The sequence below is a fragment of the Osmerus eperlanus genome, chromosome 2 (genome assembly GCF_963692335.1).
Source record: "Osmerus eperlanus chromosome 2, fOsmEpe2.1, whole genome shotgun sequence".
Classification (NCBI taxonomy): domain Eukaryota; kingdom Metazoa; phylum Chordata; class Actinopteri; order Osmeriformes; family Osmeridae; genus Osmerus; species Osmerus eperlanus.
In genome coordinates this window covers 3,012,071-3,035,330 of record NC_085019.1, presented here as the reverse complement: position 1 = coordinate 3,035,330, position 23,260 = coordinate 3,012,071, and the positions used below count along the sequence as shown (strand labels likewise).

The window sequence follows — 23,260 nt, the reverse complement described above, 5'->3', positions numbered from 1 at the left end:
CAACACACAGCCCGTAACGTAGGAAACAGCTACAGGAGGCACACACAGGACCTCGGGTCCTTCACAGATACACAACGTCTACCCACCCACACTCACATGCTCACTCGAATCATCCATGGAATAATAATCACATTTTTAAATGATGATGATGAGGATAATACTGTCGGAATGGTTGTCGGGCGTCTGGTTTATTGTTTGTTGGGGGGTTGGAAGTGTGGTGGAAAACACCATCTGTGCCTGTCTCAATCTCTGAGCCTTCTTTCCGTATGACCCCCCGTGCCACCCTAGATCCGCCCCCTTAACACCCTGCCACCACACACACACACACACACTCACACACACACACACACACACACACACACACTCACACTTCCTCACTCTCATACACACACACTCTATACTCTCTCATGCACACACATAGTACCACTCACTCACACACACAGTCACACACACACACACAGTCACACACACGCTCAGTCACACATATGGTCTCACACACACAGGATCCGGCTCTGTGTCACCAGGTTGGTGGAGGTCACATGGTTACACCTGTCTGATACTGGACCAGGAGGCTCCTGCTGGGAAGAGCTTGCCTCCCTCTGCTCTCTCCCTCTCTTCCACCACCCTCCCTCTGCTCTCTCCCTCCCATAGCCCCGGCCTTCATGGCTGTCTTTCTCTGCATGAAGAGAGAGTGGATTAGGACAAATGGCCACTGCGCTCCAGTGCTGATTAATAACTCTGCCAATCTGGATTAGATGTTGAGAGAAGAGGTTGGGCAGGGGAGGGGGCTGGAGTGAGGGGTGGGGTGGAGTGAGGGGTGGGGTGGAGTGAGGGGAGGGGTGGGGTGGGGTGTGGTGGGATGTGGGGGGGTGTGGTGGGTAATTTAGTCTTCTGACCGAGTAAGGCCTGTGTTGTTCCCTGTTGATAAACGGACTCCCAGTGTGTTTGTGCCTAACGAGCTCTCAGTGGGGGGTCGCTGGGATATAGAGGCCCTCCTAGAGCACCCGCAGACAAACCCACCGGGGCAGCATGGACACACACAGATGCACAAGCTGGCATGCAGGCACGGAGGCCGTCGCCAGGCTGCAAACAAACGCCAGCACCAACCGCCATTCAGTCCACCTGGGTCTGTCCCCGGTAGGAGCCCCGTACCACGACGCGAGGGATCAGATCCGCCCTGCACCCTGACAGAAAACGCATCCCGTCACACACTAACTGCTCTCACCAAGTCTCATCGGCACACACAACAAATCCCTCTCTTGTCAGAGTGTCATCTTTCTTACGCATATGACCCAGTTCCAATGGATATTTTTGTCTGATGAGCCCTTGTTTTTTTTCTTCTAGAATGTATTTGAGGCCCTGTTATACTCTCCTGCTAGCTCTTCAGAGCTGTGTCTGGAAGGGCCGCAGGCTGCTAGGGATTGGCCGGGTAACTGAAGCCTGAAAGAGAGTCTGTGTTTGGGGGAGGAAGCACGAGGCTGGGGTGGCAGGAGGAACTGGCAGAAGAGGTCCCAGGTTCAAATCCCACCCGCGCTTCTTTTTCATATAAAAGCGACAAGTGGCAGCGGGCACGTAACTTACCTCACACCCAAGCAGCGGAGAGGGGATTATGGGAAGTGTGTTGTTTACTTGTGAAGGTAGAGGGCATAAACTGCTCTCTCACACCCACACAGATACAGAGAGCGCAGTCAGCCAGGCCTTGGTTCTGAGTCATGATGCTGTCATCTAGTCACAAGGTGAGGTAAGGAGCAAGGGGGGGGGGGGGGTTGCCCTGGTAACAACGTGTCAGATGTTGACTAAGCTGACCCGCATGGCCAGCCTGTGCTGTGCGGAGCAGAGCTGCGCGGTCATAGATTATTCTAGAACTTTCTATGGGTTGTCAGGAACTTGGCACAGTCGCCACAGACGCTCAAGTAATGGTGAGGCCAGAGGAGGGGGTGTGAAGTGTTTCCTCATTGTTCAAATGTCGCTGAGCCTGCCTAGCATTTGGGAGTAACCTGTGTGTGGATTTTACGGTCACTTCGTGTGTGTCAGCAGCAGAATGTGTGTGGCTAGACGTGTGTGTGTGTGTGTGTCTCAGCAGAAGCCCTGCTATGAGTCCGTTCATTGTAATTGCTGCGATACCCATCTGAGTGAGCATGGGCTGGCCACTTCCTCCCCTGCACTGTGGGGTCAGGCTGGGAGGGGCGGGGCACTTCCTCCCCTGCACTGTGGGGTCAGGCTGGGAGGGGCGGGGCACTTCCTCCCCTGCACTGTGGGGTCAGGCTGGGAGGGGCGGGGCACTTCCTCCCCTGCACTGTGGGGTCAGGCTGGGAGGGGCGGGGCACTTCCTCCCCTGCACTGTGGGGTCAGGCTGGGAGGGGCGGGGCACTTCCTCCCCTGCACTGTGGGGTCAGGCTGGGAGGGGCGGGGTACCCAGTCACCCCACCCACCCACTGACCCCACTCACCCACCCAAGCAAACAGAAATACTTGAGCCTCCCTTTCTTTCCATATAAGGTCATGTCAGTCGTTCTGTATGTCAGGCCTCGACTCCTGAGCTAACAGGAAGTGACTGTCATTACTGCAACCAATACAGAAAAGGAGGGCGGATCCACCTGGCAGACACACACTCACACTCACCACAAAGAAAGAAAAAAGAAAACTATATATTTTTCCCTCTGGATCTCACTTTGAGCCTTACAGTATAGCCTTTATTTAACCCTTAGTCGTTCGGTGAGTGTTGTGATTCTGTTTTGAGTCGTTCCAGCAGCTTTGTGCTCTGTATTCCAGGTGCTGTACAAGGAGGAGTTTGAGAAGAACAAAGGAAAGGGCTTCAGCGTGGTGGCAGACACACCAGAGATGCAGAGAATCAAGAAGACGCAGGACAATATAAGCAACGTGAGTAACCTCGGTGACATCAGTGTCCTGTCTTCAGGGGCTGAGGTTCAGCTCGGGGCCTCTCCCTGTGTCCTCCTCTGCCCTCCACACCCTGGCTCTCTCCGTCCCCCTGAACTCTGGATAGCGCAGCCCGGCAGGTGGGCTGGAGTCAGCTGTGTTGCCCTGGCAGGCTAAGTAGAGACACGCACAGCCCTCTCGGTGTACATGCCCCCACCGACTGCTGGCTTCTCTAATGACATAATTAGTGTGGAGGGTGATGGGTAATTACTGCTTCTGTATGATGGGATCCTGTGTGTCTGAGACTGGGGATACACACAAAACACATACACAGACACACTCCCACACAAACACCTAGTCAGTCACTGGCCAACCATAGAGATCCACCCATGTTCGATGTGTCTCAAAACTGCTGAACCTTCCTGCTGCGTGTGCGTGCCAAGCCAAGGGGCAACGTTCCAGATGTTAATCACCTTCCATCCCTCTCCCTGCTCCCCTTCCTGTCTCTCTGTCTCCGCTGCACACGCTCGGTGGGTTCATGGAGACCCAGTGGCATGTCAGGCAGCGCAGAATGCCAGATATGTGCAGCTCAAGGCCTTTTCACATTCACTTTTGTCTGGACTCGTCCGGTCTCTGTCCCAGTTCCTCTTGACACGTACAGAAGCTGAACCCAGTTTCCATGCTGCCTGTTAAGGTTAGGTACACCAGATTTGTCACAGTATCTCCCCGACCCCCCCCCCCCCCCCCCCCCCCACACACACACACACACGTTCCGTTGGGTGGAAACCCTAGCCCGTGCCAAGTCTTCCATCGCTGTAGGATCTCACGTGTGAACAGAGCAGGGCAGGGAGGCCTGTGGGTTCGTCTCTTCCCCACCTGTCTTTCTCTCTCTCTCTCTCTCTCTCTCTCTCTCTCTCTCTCTCTCTCTCTCTCTCTCTCTCTCTCTCTCTCTCTCTCTCTCTCTCACTGTTTCACTCTGTTGCGCTTTACGTCATGTTCTCATTCACATTCATCTCTCCAAATTCCTTCTCTGTCTCTCGGTGTGCTTGTTCCTGCTCCATGTGGGGAATATCAAGAGGAAACAAGTTTGCTTTTTTGTGCTCAAGAGTGTGGCAAGGAAAGCCAACACGCACACACGCACTAACACACACACGCCATCTGTGCAACCTGCTCCTTCAAACAAACACAAATAATCTCTCTCTCTCTCTCACGCACTCTCACTTAACATATTGCTCTCGCTCTCTCTCTCGCACACACATCGAAACCTCAGTGTCTCCTCTCGATCACTGAACGCACTGTCCTCACACACACTCACTTAACAGTCTGTCATCTCTTCGAGTCCTGTGAATACTCTCTCTCTCTCTCTCTCTCTCTCTCTCAGAACACAGTGGCCTCTTTCAGGGGGGGTGGGAGCCATGAGGACAGGATCTGGACTGGAGATCTAGCTGCGGCTATTAGTCCCACTGTCTGGTAATGAGACCAGAGCGTCACCTCTGAGCCTGGTCATTTTGATGGATTTCCTGCTGAATGCCGTCTTTGTTGATGTTGGCCTGGTCAGGGTGGAATAGGGGGGGTAGGGAGTGCTCCTTTGCTACACCTGAATCTGTCTTTACAGTAGTATGGGGCTTGGTTTAGTAGGGGACCAGTTCATTCCCAGATGCAGTTCCGTTTGTGGGTTAGACACACGCCTGTTCTTAGTACTCCTTTTCTTGTCTTTCTCACCTTCACAACGCTCCCTCTCTTCCTTGTGTTTTCTCACTCCACCTCTTCCTCCTGATGTGTCAGGGAGTGTTGCCTAGCAACTCTGAGGTCACGCGACTTCCGGCTGCGATGTCATTTCCTTTCAGCGTCAAACCGGCCTCCAAAACCAGATTTTGGCACGTAGATCACCCCACCTACCACAGCGAGCAGGGGAGAGTTGGAGACCCCTGGTGGACAACAGGGCTACGGCTCGTCACATGCTCTTGTCTGTTTATGTAAATCGTAACCCGTAGTGACCGAGGGTATGTTTGTCTCCTTCCAGATTAAGTACCACGAGGACTTTGAGAAGAGCAAAAGTGGAGGAGATGCCCCGCCCAGTCAGCCACAGACCCCTAACCCAGGTACCAAATCTGCCCGCTCTGTCCCTCTCTCCATCCAAAACACACACACACTCAACCGTATACGGCATCTGTATCAACATCATCAACACCAACAACAACATACCAACTTGCTTAGTGTAAGGCATGCCATTGTTTGGAGGTAATGTGTGACATGGATTGACTCTTCACGTTTGCCCACCCAGACACACGCACGCACGCACACACACACACACACAGAGTCCTTATTGTGTAAGAGAGCAGGTGAGCAGCAGCAGAGGCACGTCTTGGCCTGCCTGGCTGCAGAACCCACTCTCTCTGAGCCCCGGGGCTAACGAACGAGACGGGGCCCAGAGAGAGTGATGGAGGCAGCCTGGGTGGGGGGGAGGGGGTGGGGGAGGGGGTGGGGGGGGTCACACAGACAGAGAGGGGCTTGTTAGAAGCATCTGGACCTCAGACAGGGTCTGGAGGCTCCTCCCTCCCAGGGAACAGCCCGAGGATGTCTCGTCTCTCAGCCACGACACTCAAGTCGCTCACTCTCTGGATGTTCTCTCCCCCTCTCTCTCCCTCGTTTTGTCCTCTCCTCTCTCCTCTCTCTCCATGCTTTCACCCCCCCTCCCCCTGTCCTCCCAGCAGCGTACCAGCCGTCCCCCGCTGCCTCCCAGAACTTCCACTATGAGCCTGCTGCTCCTCAGCCCGCACGCCCGGCCGCCGCCGCCCCGCCTCCCAGCTCCGGGGTGAGACTCCCTGCTCCTCCCCTGGAGGCTGTGTGCCTCAGCTGGGCTCCGCTGTGTCTGCCTAGGCCCTGTCCACAGGCCCTCTGGTGCCGTCCTCTCCTTTAAAACCGTCGCTTTATAGCCAGTAGACCCCGGCTGGCCTGTGCAAACGGCAGAAGTACGACCTAACTCACACTCTCTTTTTCTTTCCATCTCTTTCTCTTGCTATCTCTCTTTCAATCCCTCTTTCTCTCTCCCTCTTTCTCTCTTTCACCCTCTTTCACCCTCTTTCTCTCGCTATCTCTCTCTCTGTGTGTGTGTGTGTGTGTGTGTGTGTGTGTGTGTGTGTGTGTGTGTGTGTGTGTGTAGAAGCGGTACCGGGCGGTGTATGACTACTCTGCTGCAGACGAGGACGAGGTGTCCTTCCAGGACGGAGACGTGATTGTAGACGTGCAGGTGATCGACGAGGGCTGGATGTACGGGCGCGTGGAGCGCACCGGGCACCAGGGCATGCTGCCCGCCAACTATGTGGAGGCCATCTGAGCGAGCGAGCGAGGGAGAGAGTGAGGAGGAGGAGGAGGAGGAAAGGAGGGAGAAAAGAAAAAAAAATGAAAAGCCCAGTGCCATCTCATCTTATTGCCGCTTTCTCTTTTTTTTATATTTCACTGTTCTCCGACCTGTCCTGTGAGGCCCCCCCCCCCCCCCCCTTTGAGGCCCCGCCCGCCCCTGTGAGGCCCCGCCCCCCCCGGTGTCCACTTGATCTGCTCTCTCTGCTCTGCTCCCCAGCCACAGACTCTGCCTTCTCTGTCTGTCTGTCTGTCTGTCTCTCTGTGCTGCTTTCGTCTCTCTGTCTGTCGCTCTCTTGCTTATGTCCTGGGTTATGTCTCCTATGATGACAGTTTAAAGTCTTAAAATGAAACACACATTCACACACACACCCACACATAATGGTCAAATCTCTCCCCCCCCGCCCCCATCTCTGTCAATCAGCGAGTGGAGACGTGCACCTGATACACTGCCGAGAAAAGGATTTTGGAATGTGGGCGTGTCATTGGTAGACGTGTGTGTTTGTTCTTATTTTTCATTGTGATGCAGGAACTTGGCCAGACTGGAAGTGCAGTGTAGAATCTCACTGTGTTAGTTCAGTCCGGAAGAGGCTTGAATATTTGACTTGTGTACATTCCAGAAACCTCAGTACCCATTGTTGTTGCATCAGTCAGCAAGCTGTCAGTCTTAACAGAGAGGTTTTATATATTTATATATCTACACACGCGCGCACACACACACACACATCTCTCAGTATCATTGCTCTTATCTGTGCTCTGACATGTCCATTACTGCATTGTGGGTGTTGTTATTTAACTGGAATTCTGGCCTAGCTGAAGAGCACCTCCTAGCCTCTCTCAGACAGGCTGTGTACAGGAGGGGGTCAGGGAAAACACGTATGGTTAGCCAGTTCCCCCCATCTAACCCACTTAAACAGAACACAGTCACTATGGCATCACTTCAGTTGTTGTGAAGTTACTTTTAACTACCCTCATTCCTGCACTTGCAGCCTGAAATGCCTTCAGTCTTAAGAAGAACGTTATAGTTTTAACCTGGTGATTATGGTTGAACGTTGTGAGTAGAAAAACAGGGCTGGGATCAGGCCAGATCTCACCCCATTCCAGAAGAATGATAGACCAAGCTGACCAATCAGAAGACAAGAAGGCCAAGCACAATTCTCAAGACAATTCTGTATTGTGAATCTTTTTGTTTTTGTTAAAAGTCATTCCAATGTCTTTGTGATTGAACATTCCAATTGTTTTTCATGAGATGTGTATGAAAATGTTAAACTGTAACGAGGTCAAAAACATGGCTGTGGTAGATGTTGTTGTCCTTTCTCTCAGACATTATACTGTTTATCCTTTTGCTTCTGTTGGTATTGTACGAGGCTTATTTTAAAACTGTCAATGTATCAAATTCATGGAAAAAAATAAAACGGCAACTCGATTCATAACCCAAGGCAGACTAGTGTGTCTAGGAGTGTTGGCTAGCATCCACAGAACTAGAACGATCAAGTTCAGGGATCTCTCCTGTTTCAGGTACAGTAGCGTTATCACCGTGTCATCTGAATGCTTTTTCAAATGTGCCAACTCTTGACTTCAAGTATCTCAGCTAACTGCTACACTTGAGACCCCTACTGTTCTGGAGTGCCAATGATAAACCTGTACGGGGAATGTTCGCAGAGTTGGGGAGTGTTGCAGCTTGGTTGCACCGGAACCCCGATACGAAACGTTAACATAAGTCAGCTCTCCTATTCGTCAGTAAGATGACTGTGATAATATCCTTATATACTGCTGGTAGTGTCTAGTTCCATGTCCATCCCATATCGTAAGAGACAGTCAGACAGCGAGTGATGTCTTCACCCCGTTACTCAGTAGTTTATTATGTGTTTCCACACTGGCCGGTGTTCCTTCTCCTGTCTCTCCCCCTCCCCTTCCTGTTCTCTTACCTGTGATGCACTGTGACTGTCACAGACATGGGGGAGAGAAATAGAAAAAAGAAAGAAAAAAAAAGGAATTCTATGGAATCTTCAGCTTTATAAAAGAAACAATGCTCTCAGTTTCACTATGTAGCTAGACGATATTGTACAATTGTATATGTATTACAAAGAGCTGAAGGAGATGTTATTACAGGTCATCATGGTGCTTTGGAAAGTGGTTTGCCTACAGACAAAAGCAGTTGACTCATGGTTGATTCTAGGGATTTGGGGTAAGGGGAATTTGACATGCTTGCGTGGTAAGAATAAGAGTAACACATGACCAATACCGGTGTAGTGCAACGTGTCAGAACAGTGAGTTGGTGTGGACCTTCATATCCTTTTTGTAACCTAGTGATGAATTATGTCAGTGAAGTTGATGACTGAATTGGAATTAACACAACACACCTCAAACTGGCTAGATGTGGTCAGTAGTTTGGTGGCTAGTATGCGTGTATTTTGCATACCAGTAGACTGACTTGATAATTGGGCGTCTTCTTGATGAACTCAGGCAGGAGAGTGAAGGGTCGTGCTGGACTGAGCTTTGTGTGAAGATGAGGTGTTGTGGTTAGGTTATAAGGATGAAGTGTCGTGGTTAAGTTTGATTTGAAGTGAACTGGGTGGTGTTTATTTTCGTTTCTTCATATCTATAACAGTGTCTCCACGTAGATAATCATTTACCACAAGACCAAGGTGATGTTTTATCTTTTTGGAAAAGTGGAAAAATCCAAGGCAATGTTGGCCTACTCCTTTTTCTTTTGCAGTTAATTGATATGGAGTTGTTTTGGTTGCCATGTTTGGGAGTTGAATGTTGGTGATAGTGGATAATTGGTTGAGGGACCATTTAATTAATGGTTCATAAGTGGCCAAAGAGAGGCAGTTTATTTTGAATGTTGAGAGAGATGTTAGATTGCTGGTGCAAGACATGGACCTTTGTATTTTGGTGATTTAGGGTTGATTAGCTGGGGAAACCTGAGACAAGGCAAGGAGAGGGATTTTTAACTAGTCAGGACATTAGACAGGTTGCGCCAAATATGCTCTTCTGCTATGGAATCACTCATTACAACTGCTGTATACCATGTAACATATTACAGGCCTTTTCTTATCTATGTCTACCCTATCTGTCCCCCTGCTACCAAGATTCTCCCAACCCTGAGCTTCAGTGTAGATCCATTCTCTCTGTGTCAATCATTCCCTACTCCCATAGTGGTATAAACCTATACACCATGCACTTAGAGATCATATTAAACACTGACCTAGCATTCAGAACGTTTTAATGTTGTGTATTCCATCTAAATTGATTTGTTTTGAGATCTTTTTTTTTTTTTTTTTTTACATGCATATTGGCATATTCAAAAATCTGAATCCCAGTTGACTAAGGATTTGATAAGCATCTCTTGTTGTCGCCCTGTTACAGCACTTCGAATTGTACTTAATTATTCTACAGATTCAATAAAATGTCATTTTTACTCAGAAGGCTGGCATTTTTTTCTTTCTTCAACGCTCAGTCGATGTGATGTGTTCTTTGGATTTATTTGTATCTTGTGTAAAACTACTTGCATCTACGGCATATGTGTGTGTTTTTCAGTGTCCCTTGCCCTATTTCCCACGCGTAAAATAATGAGGGCCTAAAACGCATCTGGCAGGGAGGGGTTTGCGGCGCATGGATTATTTCTGCTCCGTCTATTTCTGATCTGCGCTGTTGTAGAGAAGGCTACGTCGTGTTCCTTCGGTGCTGAAGCTGCACCCCCCCATCTCTTTGCCACTGTCATCATGTTGGACATTTTAGTTTTGATGTTTTTTGCAATTATGGGACTAGTTTTCTTGTCCTATATAATCTATATGTTGTGATGTTCAAGCATGAATGTAGCCCGTGATCGGGCGGGGATGTGTGGAAAAGACCTGGTTTAGCCCTCCCGCATCACTGGTTTCCTTCGCTGGCAATGGTAAGATAAGGCGTTTACAAATATTATATTGTCATTTTTGTTTATAATGAAACTATATGTCGAATTTAGTCAGGGATGTGAAGTGTTTATAATGAACAATATCTATAGCGACATGAAAGTCATCTTTATATTGCGCATCTTCCCAAAGAACGTGTTTCTTTGTGTATTTTTTACGGGAAACAAAATCACCTGGGTTGTGAAGATATATCAGGGATTCTAATAGGAACTCGCATGACCATGCCATTCTGTTGGGTAGTATTATTTAAGATAGCCTAACAGTATCTATCCAGTCACGTCTAAATGATAACATAATCTGAATTAAAAAAAGAGTAATTCAGTTCAGTGTAATTTTTGTGAGGCCTTCTTAAATGTTGCAGGCAGGAGACCTGTGTGATGATGGTGTCCCCAAGATGTCTCAGCTGGGGATCTGAAGAGGACAGAAGCATGGAGGACGGAAGACCCTGGAGTTGGACAAGCAGCTAGATAACCACCCCTCTCTCTGTCTCTCTTCCTGTCTGTGGTTTCAGCTGTTTCTGTCAGCCCAACAGAACTACCCATTGAGTGGCGTCCTTAGTGCCCCAGCCAACCTGAAGAACCTCACTTCCTATGCTGTTAGTATCTTCACTTCCCATTTAGCTTGTCCGTCATTACACACTCGCCCAGGTGTTTAAAACTGCCCTTGTCTCAGTTGAAGTTACCTAGCAACCGAGAATAGGGCTGTATTCCAGTAGTGTTATATTTGTGCCTATGGATTATTTGATGGCGGTCGACAATAATCATGAAATGTGCAATATACTGAAATTATTTATCCACACGTTTATGTTAAAGTCAGTGTGATGCAGTTTGAGGGTATAAACTACTGTATATATGATGGCTGTAACTATTCTAAGACCGAGACTTGATCCAATGACCTTGGACAACATTCATGTTTACATTCTATTTGCCCTCTACATGCCTAGACCACAATGTGGGTTTCTTCAGTAGCACAATGAACACAGACAGATGGGCATGCATCTTTACCTGTCTCCATCATCCAGTAGGGTTAGAAGGGAAATAAATATGTCTCTTGGTTGTCATTTCATGTCAATGGATTGTTTTCTTTTCTGTTAAAGTCACGTTTCTGTTGTAATCGCATTGAATTAGTAGGACCCAGAAGTGTTGTTTTGTCTGATGTTTTAAACAACAATGTTGACAGTCATTCTTGATGCATGTCACTGTTTCCATATGTTTTTGTCACAGATAGGCTACATCCAGAAGTTTAGTTCACTTGTGCCCATGACAAGGGCATGCCAAAGGCAATATTCCTTTGTCACAGAAATAAAGACAATTTCATAATGACTAAACTTGAATGCTTCTGTATTGTTTTGTCATTTTTTATTTATACATTTTGATGCAAATTTATGAATAATAGCCTGCGTAGTTATCTCACACAAGAAACGTTAGATCTGATGGCAATGTGTCATACTTTAACTATCCAGTTTTTCAGTGCAACGAATGAAACCAGATTGAAAGTGGGCGTACTCCTTTTATGTTTCTGGGATGTCAGGTAGGGTATGGCGGGGCGGGACAACACGATATCCCCGCCGAACCTGCCAGGATGCAAAACGTTTTACTCGTTATCTTCTGGGCGGATCTTGCCACGTAGGCATTATCGTAACTTGTGTGTTGGCGACATCTCGTGGTTGATTGATGTCAAATCTGAGTCTTCTGATTTTTTTGGATGCGAGACGCATTCGACGACTGTCCAGATGTAGTGCTAACGACGCCGATAACTGGGATGACACCATTGCACTTTTAATATCCTGTTAAGAATTTTACGAATACGAATTTTTTTCTACTACGTTTTAGGTCCCAGGCTCCCAGGACCGAGCAATTGACTCACTCGTGAGAAGACGCAATTCCGTGTCCGGTAGATGGCACTGTTTACTTATTTCAAAATAAATGTTTAGTTTTTTTAAAACACATTCAACACGAGGCAGATGGCGGGACCCAGCAAACATGGTAATGCCCTGGTAGGCGGCCTATCTATTCTAAAACTGCGATTAACAGGTCAGTACTGATTGTCAAATGATTTACTGTTAGTGTCGTGATATGGCTTGGTCGATAACAACCAATGGTCTTCCTTGTTCTTACACTTCTCGTTTGTTTAAAAGATGATGTTAGTTTTGTAATGAACACCACTCTGACATAAACTCTGACATGGTAACTGTACGTGAGTCCTTGTCCAGTCGTACCATCTCATCTTTGGGGAATAATTGGAATTCCACTGCTGGTAGTATAATCTACCGCTCTGCCTCCATAACAATAAACCTGCTGTTCATGCTGAGAAAAAGCTCTGGCACACACACACACACACACACACATACACACACACATACACACACATACACACACACACACGCACACACGCACACACATACATACACACACACGCACACACATACATGCACACACACACACACACACACACATACACATACATGCACACACACACACACACACACACACACACACACACATACACACACACACACACACACACACACACGCACACACATACATGCACACACACACACACACACACACTCACACACACATACACATACATGCACACACACACACACACATACACATACATGCACACACACACACACACACACACATACACACACACACACACACACACACGCACACACACACATGCACACACACACACACACACACACACACACATACACATACATGCACACACACACACACATACACACACACACACACACACACACATCCCACTTCAAACAGCTTTAATTGCTTGACACGCTCAAATAACATTGCAGCTCTCACAGAACAAAATATGCTTCTTTTTTTACGTAGAAAAAAAAGGCTATGTATTATGCAGACTTTAACTTACAGTCCATGGACAGTTTAGGACCTACAATGTAAAAACTAGGCCAAGCCTTGTGGTAATGTCGTTTCATTGTCCTTCCTTGATGCCCCATGTTCTTATGTTCCTTGTTGTTGTCCGGCCACTTTAACCTGGACCTGCATTCTTGCCCCCCCCGTCAATGCTCTCACAGCTACTGAAACACATCGCATACCAACCTCTCCACGTCACAGCTATGTTATGTCAGCTAAATTAGACTAAGCCAGAACAGGGAGTCAGGTGGCTGAGCGGTTAGGGAGTTGGGCTAGTAATCTGAAGGTTACCGGTTCGATTCCTGGCTGTGAAAAATGATGTTGTGTCCTAGGGCAAGGCACTTCACCCTACTTGCCTCGGGGGGAATGTCCCTGTACTTACCGTAAGTCGCTCTGGATAAGAGCGTCTGCTAAATGACTAAATGTAACAGGTGCTGTTGTTTTGGTAATGCAGAGAAATGACTCTTTTCCCCAATAACCAGCACACGCTAGGGCAGTATTGCTGGATTACTTTGAAATCGGCTTCCAATCGTGTGTAAAGGATGCATGAATGCATCGCGTGACCCTTCGTGACATTTCCCCTCACTGGTAGTGGCACCTGTAACCCCTCATAACCTCCCTCAGATTCCTCTGACAGAGAGAAATGTCTGAGCCGGAGGGAGGGAAAGAGAAGCGGGCGGGAGGGCACGGCTACAAGACAACACAATAGGAGGAGGAGGAGGGGGTGGAGAGATAGAGAGGGGATGGAGACCGTGGAAAGAAAGCGAAGGAGGTACTGAAAAGAGAGTAGGGGCAAGGGGAGGGGGACCGTGTCCCTGTTCAAGCCCTGGCCTTCAGTTTTTGAGTTCCTGTTGTTTGGCAGGAGGGAGTTTCCCTCCATACAGGGTCAGGGAAACCACAGAGGATGTCTTTTTCCTGACTGACCAAGAATGCCCGGGCCTCTGGGTCTCTCCTCAATGTGCGCGCGTGCGCGTTGTGTGTGCGCGTTGTGTGTGCGCGCGTGTGTGTGCGCGTGCATGCAAGAGAGAGAGAGACAGAAACAGTGTCAGTGTGTATACATTCGATCAGATTGTGTTTATATACGTACTGCTGAACACAAACTGTTTCTTTTTCTTTAGCATCCTTCCCTCCTCTGTAAATCACTGAAGTGTCAGTTTGAAGAAGCCATGAAAAACATGAATTCCTTCTGGAGGCACAGTGATCCCTACCCCGCCTTTCCTCTCCCTTTTCACCCCTCACAAACTACACGTCCCAACATGCTACCCTCGAACAGGGGGGCGGGGGAAATAAATCCTCTTATCCAATGGCATTGTAACAGGGGACCTGTCGGTTGGTGTTCTCTACAGCCGCGGTGCCAATGGCAACAGTGGTTCGCGCAGAGGCATGATCCGGACAGCTGGTAAGAGGGTCTCCCAGACCTCTGCCGGCGGTCACATGGTGTGCCCCAGCCAACCCGTGTCCTCCTTCTCTCCCTCCCTCTCTCCCTCTCCCCCGCTCTCTCATTTTCTCATTCTGACTGTGTGTAGCTAAAGCATGAGGGGGAGGGGTGATGGGAAGGAGGAGGGAAAGAAGAGAGAGAGAGGGAGGGAAAAGGAGGGGGCAGCAGGGGGATTGGGTAGGCGAGGCAGAGGGGCCAGCCTGCACAGCGAGCGAGCGTGAACGAGGGAGAGAGAGAGAGAGAGAGAGCGAGCGAGCGAGAGCGAGAGCAGGAAAGCGGGAGTTCTCTGTAAATTCGTCCATCAGTAAGAGAGGTGAGGATCGCTTGCTCGCTGCCCCCCTGAGCTCCACAGAGACGAGCAGGAGAAGGAGAGGAGAAGGAGAGGAGAAGGAGAGGGGAGCATCAGGGTGGATATAGCGGGCTGTCAGAGAGAGAGAGAGAGCGAGAAGGAGAGAGAAGCATGCCTCTCCAGAGAGGAGGGGCCGTCCTCAGCCTCGCCGCCTCGCCTGTTTGAGGAGAGGACGAGCAGCCCGGGAATACCGCCGCGGGAACGCCGCCGCTTTCTGTGCCATGACTGGGAACGGAAGCAGGAAGGAGGCACGCTGAACACATGGACCAGGTAAGGAAGCGGGGAGGGAGAGCAGACAGGCGAGGGAACGGCGCTTCAAACCTTCGAGCACACGTCTCACACACACACACTCTTAAACATACAGGAGCGCCTGTGGTTCATTCATAACAAGCTCCCCCCCCCCCCCCCTTCTCTTCTTCTGTACAACCCCTGAGCAATAACAAACAACGCAGCATGCTGCTTCTCATCACCGTGTTCCGCCAGTCCTGGCCCCCGGCAGGCAGGCAGGCAGGCAGGCAGGCTGGGGGCTGGAGGCTGGGGGCTGGGGGGAGGGGACCGGCAGGGGGGCTGTCAAACAGCCACCAGTCTCCAATCAGGCCTCAGGAGGGAGGATGAGGCTGCTAAACATCACCGACATCCTCCTGACCAACCCACCGACAGCGTGAGGCATGAAGGGAGGCTGAAGAGGAGGGGTGTGGCTCTGTCAGTGGGTGAACGCAGGCGGCCGTGATGACTGTCACAACCCGTTTCCATTAGCACCTAGCAGAGCCATTAGCACCTTGATACAATAGCTGCTAGCATCGAGAGAGAGGTGACCTGTGCGTCCACGGTATTGCTGATGTTTAAGGTTCTGTGCTGACTCGGATGATGCGCAACAGGGTTTCTCTCCAAAGTAGCGATCCCCATCTGGTCACGGTGACGTCTGAGGGGCTGTGAGTGGCGTTTGCGTTCCCTCTGTCGCCCGTACTACAGTTGACAGATCTGGGCGTTAGCTAACGTCAATTAATATATCAACCTCAGTGATTCATGGGCTAGCTGTGTGTCTAGCTGACAGGGAGTGCTCATCAGGTGGTGGTGTTAGACCAGTGAGCTGCTTCCAGCTCTCTACCTCAGCTCTTGCGGCCTACTCCCCTGCATCTCGATGTGGCTTGACTGCGTCCTGTGCACACCTGATTTGGCTGCACAGAAGGTGATGCCACCGTGGACGTCCTGCGGGCCAGTAATTGAAAGGGCGATGGGCGGTCTGGAGGAGAGCTCTGGAGGAGAGCTCTCAGGCAGCCGGGGACCACGGACCGACCCCCTCTTCCACCCCCCCACCCCCCACCCTCTCTCTCCCCCTCCTTTGGTAGTGTATCTCCTGATCACTATGACCTCACCCCCCCCCCCTACCCTCTCTCCCCCTCCATGTCCTCTCTCCTGAGGTGTGGTGAAGAACAGCAGATTTCTGGGGGTCACTCTTGACATACATCCCCCCCCCCCAGCCACCCCTGCACCCCAGGACTGAATTATTCATGTGGTCCATGGAGGGAGCATCGACTGTCTATGCCCCTCCTGTCATTGTGACGTTCACCCCCTAGTATAGTAGAGGTGACATCACTACAGCTGACAGAGCTCTAAGTGTGTGTGTGTGTGTGTGTGTGTGTGTGTGTGTGTGTGTGTGTGTGTGTGTGTGTGTGTGAAATGTATGTGTGTTTATCTGTTAACCTCGTTTCAGAGAATAGTAAGCCCTGGGCGATGACATAAAATGTGTTGTGCTCTCATAAACGCAACAAAATGGGGTTGGGAATTCACCCATTACTCACTGCATTTGTAAGACGAGGCTTGGTTCGCTCACCACAATAGAGCAAACAGGAAACAAGTACTATTTATACGATTCGGCGCCCCAAACTGCTGACTTTGCAAGGCCTTGGTGCAGGACTGGGCTTGAGTATCATTGTGTTGCGTGATGTCATTTATCAATAAGATGATACCATTTCCTGTTCAATCATATGACTGTGCCCTCGCTATCTAGGGATGCAGCAGAAAACTTTGTTTGTTCCACTGTCTTCTGTGGAAGAAGGGTTCCGCTGTCTGTGCAAGACTAGATACTTGACTAGGAGGAATATGTCAAATGCTGTTCTGTCATTTAAAAACTATCATTAGACCAATGTAAACAGTAGCATGTTGTGTTTACGAGAGGGAATTGGTGAAGTGTAAACAAAGTTTTTTCTCTTTTTCGCTGTTTCCCTCTTGATTCTCTCTCTCTCTTGCACTATTATACACACTCACACCCCCCACATACACACACACGCCCTCAGTGATAAGCAGGGCGGTCTCACAGACGGATAGGAAGAGGCTGGTTGTATAAAGGGTGCGTGTGAACATTTAAATGACAGCAGATAAGATGTGGAGCATCTGCCCGTGGTGTCATCCCATCTGTCTACGGTTTGATCTGAGGACAGAACCCATGCTGCAGTCTGTGGTGTGTGTGTGTGTGTGTGTGTGTGTGTGTATGAAGAAGAACCCATGCTGCAGTCTGTGGTGTGTGTGTGTGTGTCTATATGAAGCAGAACCATTGTCTGGACATTCTCATTTGTCAAATCTGCTGGAGGGCACCCAGCCAGACTCCCTGCAAAGCACCATGGGTAGGGGAGCGCAGGTCCAATCAATAGTTATTTGGGGACACGGAAGCAACCCTATGGACACAATGCTGGGGCCTGATCAGGGTGGATCAGGCTGAATCCGGCTGAATCTGACTCCCTGGGTCAGTTTGGGAGGAGGGATGAAAGGGTAGAGGTTACAGTTGATCTGAAGAGCCACAGAGCTTAGCTGAATCACTGAGGGTCTTAAATCTCCTCGCAGAATGAGTGGACGTTAGATGTGGGGGGATATATGAAATTGCCCCGAGGTTAGGTTATTTGATTGATTCGCTCGCGTGCGTGACTTTCAACCGCAAAGTGTTGAGACTCTTAGTTGTGTTTCCTCAGGCTCTTCACAGATTGGGAAGGTATGTGGAGGCAGAGACAGAGGGTGTTGCCTCTGCTGTTCCAGCTTTGGCCATGCGGACATTCTAGCGCTGTGTTTATCCCTCTGTCTGGACACGACTCCCTGGAGGCTTGGTCGCAAAGACGGGGACACATTAGTAGATGTGTGTGTGTGTGTGTGTGTGTGAGTGAGTGAGTGTGTATACACAGTGTGAGTGTGTATGCATGTTTGTGTGTGTCCGTCTATGTTTATGCTGTGCCACTTTGACAACGTTATCTGGTAGATTGTTTTGTCTGTTTTCCATAGATGCTGCTATAAAGGAATGTAGTCTAAATGAGCTCGGGGACTAGGCTAAGATTTTTTTTTTTAAAGGAAAGGAAGGCCTAGGAGGTGAGAGAGATAGAGAAGGAGTGGGAGAGAGGCAGAACATGAGTGTGTGCGTAATATAGCTGAACAGGTGCTCTAATCTGCACTCAGACCCCAGTGCCACAACCCCTCCTCCTCCTGCCCTGTCTTCTCCTCCTTCAATCTCTGGACTGCTAGGAATTTCTCACTTCTTCTCAGAGAGAGAGAGAGAGAGAAACATTGAACAAGCTGGTTTGGAAAGAGAGCAGATTAGGCACAGCAGACATGGAGAGATGGTTAGTTTGATCGTTTCACTGCTGTGTTTGGTCTGTATCTGGGGAAGACAGAGAGAGAGAGGAGCACAACATGAACAGCACAAACCCAACATTGCCCTTAAAACCCACTCTCATATTTTCCGCCAGTCAACCTCTACTCAGTAGTACTCACCGCTCTCTTTAAAAATCCCCTCCCCCCCTGACACACATACATTGTTTGACTCACCCGGGATAGAGAGCAGTCTATTCTGAGGTTCTCCAGCAGCCATGCTGACCAGAGCCCTGTCTGGGTGAACACCGTGCCGAGGGAGGGGAGGGGAGGTATGGAGAGACCAGTGGAAGAGAATCTGCACCCGACCAGCTGTTCCTGGATGGAGCCAGTTTCCCCAGACCCTCAGAGCTCCCCTGGGACGTGTGTGTAAAGAGCTGCCAGGGATGTCTATTGACCCTCACTGTCCTCCTCACACATTCACACAGGCTTTCTGTCGACAGGTCGAACATGCGAGGCTTTCTCACAGCGTTAGGAGATAATGACAGTTGGGGTCTTCATTTGCCTTAATTGCGAGGATGAAGAAGAATGTGTATGTGATCGCGTGGTGTATGTTTTACCGGGAAATGGACAGCTAGCTTGTATTTGCGAGGGGGTTTGAAATAGTGTGAGGGAAATATGCAGGTCTACTGTGTCTACTCTAGAGCAGTATGTGTGTGTGTGAGATACGTCCTAGTATGTGCTGTAAGTGGGTTTCATGTTTGAGCACTCCTGGTTGGTCAGGCGGGCCACATAGAATCAGTCGATGTTGCCGTGCAGACAATGGACAGATTGTCCTGAGAAAGTAGGGCGCTCATTTCCAGGAAGTAAACAACTCCTGCTCTGCACACGGGCATCGCTCTGACCTCTCCCACAATGCACTGGGACAGTGGACAACAGGCGGGCCTGGGGAGCTGAGGGGCCGGGAGCCAGGGGCCCCAGGGGGGGGGGGGGGGCTGCTAGCTGGGGTCAGAGGTGAGAGGGAGGAAGGCAGGCAGTGTCAGGGCAGGTTGGTCTGGGTATCAGTCATGTCTGATTAGGCAGGCAGGAGAAGCAGGCTGATGAGATGGAAGCAGAACAGCTGATCAGGGAGACGGAGAGGAAACAGAGGGATGGGCCTCATTTGTGGCATGAGGAACACATCCAATTATGGCTGTTCAGAGGCCAGAGCACTATTGAGTTTGTCCAATATCTCTCTCTCTCTCTCTCTCTCTCTCTCTCTCTCTCTCTCTCCCTCCCTGTCTCTCTCTAGATACAGGCTAAGAGTATGAGTGGACCCTGGGCTGTGCCCTCAGCCTTGTCCAGGTGCTGTCTGAGGATGTCAGTCTGGAATGAGCAGCTGTGATTCGACAGGCTGCCTCGTTACTTTGATCACGATATAGGCCAAGTATCTGTCCTCTCTCTGGGGAAGCACAGCTGCATCTCCATCATGTAGGCCACGCTAAATGAGCCAGTAACCTCCTGGCCTATTTTCATTACTAAGGAAGGCCACTCACGCATGCTTTTATAAAGTAGACTCAATCAAACAAGATTGAGTTGAAACTGTCTTCTATGTAGTGTGTAAATGGATTGATTCAGCCTTGCTTTGGGGGACTCTGTGTGTGTGTGGTGTGTGTGTGTGTGTGCACTGTAGAGTAGGACCCTGAGATGGATGAGGCTGTCCACCTGCACTCATCACCCCTCTCTGTCTCCTCATTCCTCCATCTCCCTTCATCAAGACTAAGGGCTGTAGCTGGCCACTGAGCTAATCCTTTAAGCACAACATCAACCTAGTGGATTAAAAATATGGTAAGGATATTTGAGCTCCCCTCCTCCACCCTCTCTGTGTTTTGCTAGCTTTGCGCCCTCCTGTGGCCTTAATGTGTAACTGAAGCTCAATCAATGTTGAGGGAATTATATATTTAGGGAAATCTCCCTACTGTGCCGTTAGCGAACAGATGGTCCTGCTCGTACACAATTTAGAATTCCCGCCAAGACAGGACAAGGCAAGTGCATTAGTTTTACTCATTTTAATACACATTAGCATTAATTCCCCAAAACGTAAAAAAAAATTATATGACCCGGCATGACTGGTGCGATTGTCCGTGTCACCAGAGTAAAGTACATAATTCCTGGACAAGCATCACTTCATGTTGATCAAGGCTTATAGTAGTCTCATTCACTATATGGTGAGGATTAGTTTATTTGTGAGTGTATATGTATGTGTGTGTCTGTGTGTGTGTGTGTGTGCGGAGAGGATCACTGTGAAGGTCAGATAAGACCCAACTTAAAGAGTCCCGCAGGTCCCCTCCCCCATGCTACCCCATCGCCTCCCCCTCTGAGGACTCGTCTAGACGAGCTGGTCCTCACGGTTTGAGGACAGCAGTACGACCCTCTTACTCTGCATACTAACCCATATGTACAGTATAAGTAGCAAGCCCTGTGTTTTCACACATATGATTACAGTGTCCTAGGAGACACTGAAATGCGGATTATAATCCCGTAAAGTCAAGTGCTTTAGCCCATGGCGATGGGTGTGGATCAGTCAGGGTCATTGGCAGGCATTTATGGACGTCTGAACTTCCTTAACATGTACAGCCAATCTGATAAAGTGATAACACTTATGAAAATGACTTCTACAATGACAAGGATTTCGACAGATTTGTAAGAGTCAGTTCTCATTGGCTAGAGAGGGCTGAACAGAAGTCTCTGTTCTAGTCAGAGGTGACAGAGATACACCCAGACATAAACAAGGAGCACTGCTATGACTGTCTCTTTGGGAGTCTGCACATTTATAAAGGAATAACAAATACATGTATTGTACTAATGTTGTTAACAAAAGTCCAGTAAATAGGATGTGGTCTATCCCAGGCAAAGGAATGTAGAGGTGTTGAACATGTAGAAAGCGGCTCTCCAACTGGAATGCAGGTTATAATCTCTCTGCCCAGGTGTAATCAGTTAGATACATGGACTCCGTGCCCCTCTATCTATAAAGGCAGGAGACTGGCCGGCGACATCACCCGCACAAATTGAGGTGAGTCACTCTCAGATCCTCTCTCCTCAGATTGCAGTCTGCTTGTGTATTTTTATCACATGCTACTCGTGTATTCGCGTGTGGTAGGGTCAGGGGGAATGGACTTCTCATTGTCTCCTGCCACAGGAAGTGATGTCAAAGACAGGAAGCAGACCTGTGAAGGTAAAGGGGTTGCAGGCTGTGAAGTGTAGCTCAGCAGGAAGGAACCCCACTGAGGATTGTGACCAAGATGCTGTTTATTTTCCCCCTCTGTCTCTAAGATTGGACTGAGTGGGAAAAGGCGTGATGGTACGGGGGGGGGGGGGGGGGTATATGAGGAAAGCCTTCTTAGAAATGTGGGACAAGTGCTTATGGTAACTGTTGACGAAGCCGGGAGTGATTCACCCATTATTGTCTGCCAGGGAGGAGAGTGGAAAGTGTTCAGTTTGATGCCACTGACTGGTCAGTTAGGGACAGATTGTGACACCTTGGTCTCCCAAAGCTCCCAGAAGCACACTGGAGGGACAGCCCCTTCTTATTGTTCTTATGTGCAACTCTCCGAAAAGGTGTTCTAATCAGCAGCCAGTGTTAAAGGCCTTTGTGTACCAGGACAGGACACCCAACAACTGCACCACTGAACTCGGGTGCATGCATGTTTGAATGGCCGTGTGCTGTAGATGTCTGTGTGCATCTTGAATAGTGTGCATGTCTTTTCTTAATGGGTGTGGCCATATAGCATGCCCAGAGTGATACATGCTGGTGACACTGCTGGAGTCCATGACTGATGGCCAGCCCAGCATGTGTGTGGGTGTGTGCGTGTGTGTTGGTGTGTGTGTGTGTGTGTGACTCAAATGAGTCATTCTCTCCAGAATCATAGCCCGCCAGCCCACTCAAATGTCGCCCGTCCACGATTCTAGCCTGTGATCCTAGTTATAGCTCTAATCTGTCTGGCTGTAGCGGTGGACTAGATCTGACATTGAGTTCCTCAATGTCCTACCACTGTGTCTGGATAAACAGGCCTGTACAAGAATGAGAGAGGCAGCTGCAGAGAGGGAGAAGGGATTACAGGGATATGTAGTGAGGAGCATGAGGCCAGGGAGAGGAGGAGAGGGGGCAGGGCAGGGCAGGGCAGTAGAGGAAGGTTGGCTAAATGAAGACAGTAAGAGGAAAAAGGAAGGATAGGGCTGATGTAGGTGTCCAGAGAGGGGACCAGAAGAATGATTAGCGGATGGGTGGAAGGGTGGGGAAGCAGAGATATTGTGGCATTTGTCTGTTTGTGACAGTATTATGAACATTGCTTTGCGTTGGCTAGCATTGGTAACCTCGGTGTGTGTGTGTGTGTGTATGCCAGGGTGTGTGCTGGTCAACTGTTTCCCCTACTCCATGCCAGTTGTCCATGCACAGAGAGAGAACCCCCTTTCAAACAGAGAGGGGGAATTTATGACTCACAGTGGAATCTGGACCGGCTAGGGTCACCACCTAGCTCTTAGCACTGCCCCTTCAAAGGAGTGCCACAGGGTCCTCTGTGTCAACAGGCAGCCAGGGCCAAACACCATGTCAAATGTACATCATACTCAGTCAGACTTTCACATTACTCAGACATATGCTCTAGAATGGCTCTATCTCATTCTCTCAAAAGCGCACTTCTGGAAAAACTTCATCAAAGCTCTATTGAGCTCACGTTGATCTGACTGGTCTCTCTCACTGGTCTCTCTCTCACTGGTCTCTCTCACTGGTCTCTCTCTCACTGGTCTCTCTCACTGGTCTCTCTCACTGGTCTCTCTCTCACTGGTCTCTCTCTCAATGGTCTCTCTCA

General features: G+C 49.3%; 2 protein-coding genes across 2 annotated transcripts in view; both read left to right on the top strand.

The window, feature by feature from the left end:
* Nucleotides 1–9,660, top strand: part of lasp1 (LIM and SH3 protein 1) — a 20,275-nt gene extending 10,615 nt beyond the window's left edge. Inside the window, exons 3-6 of the mRNA XM_062446894.1 lie at nucleotides 2,772–2,879; nucleotides 4,900–4,978; nucleotides 5,588–5,691; nucleotides 6,040–9,660. Of these exons, the coding sequence (XP_062302878.1) occupies nucleotides 2,772–2,879; nucleotides 4,900–4,978; nucleotides 5,588–5,691; nucleotides 6,040–6,213 (465 nt within the window). The 3' untranslated portion in view covers nucleotides 6,214–9,660. The remainder of the gene's footprint in view (nucleotides 1–2,771; nucleotides 2,880–4,899; nucleotides 4,979–5,587; nucleotides 5,692–6,039) is intronic.
* A 5,080-nt stretch (nucleotides 9,661–14,740) lies between these two features.
* The window catches only part of LOC134006784 (rho GTPase-activating protein 23-like), a 57,990-nt gene continuing 49,470 nt past the window's right edge, over nucleotides 14,741–23,260 (top strand). Inside the window, exon 1 of the mRNA XM_062445875.1 lies at nucleotides 14,741–15,110. Within this exon, the coding sequence (XP_062301859.1) occupies nucleotides 15,102–15,110 (9 nt within the window). The 5' untranslated portion in view covers nucleotides 14,741–15,101. The remainder of the gene's footprint in view (nucleotides 15,111–23,260) is intronic.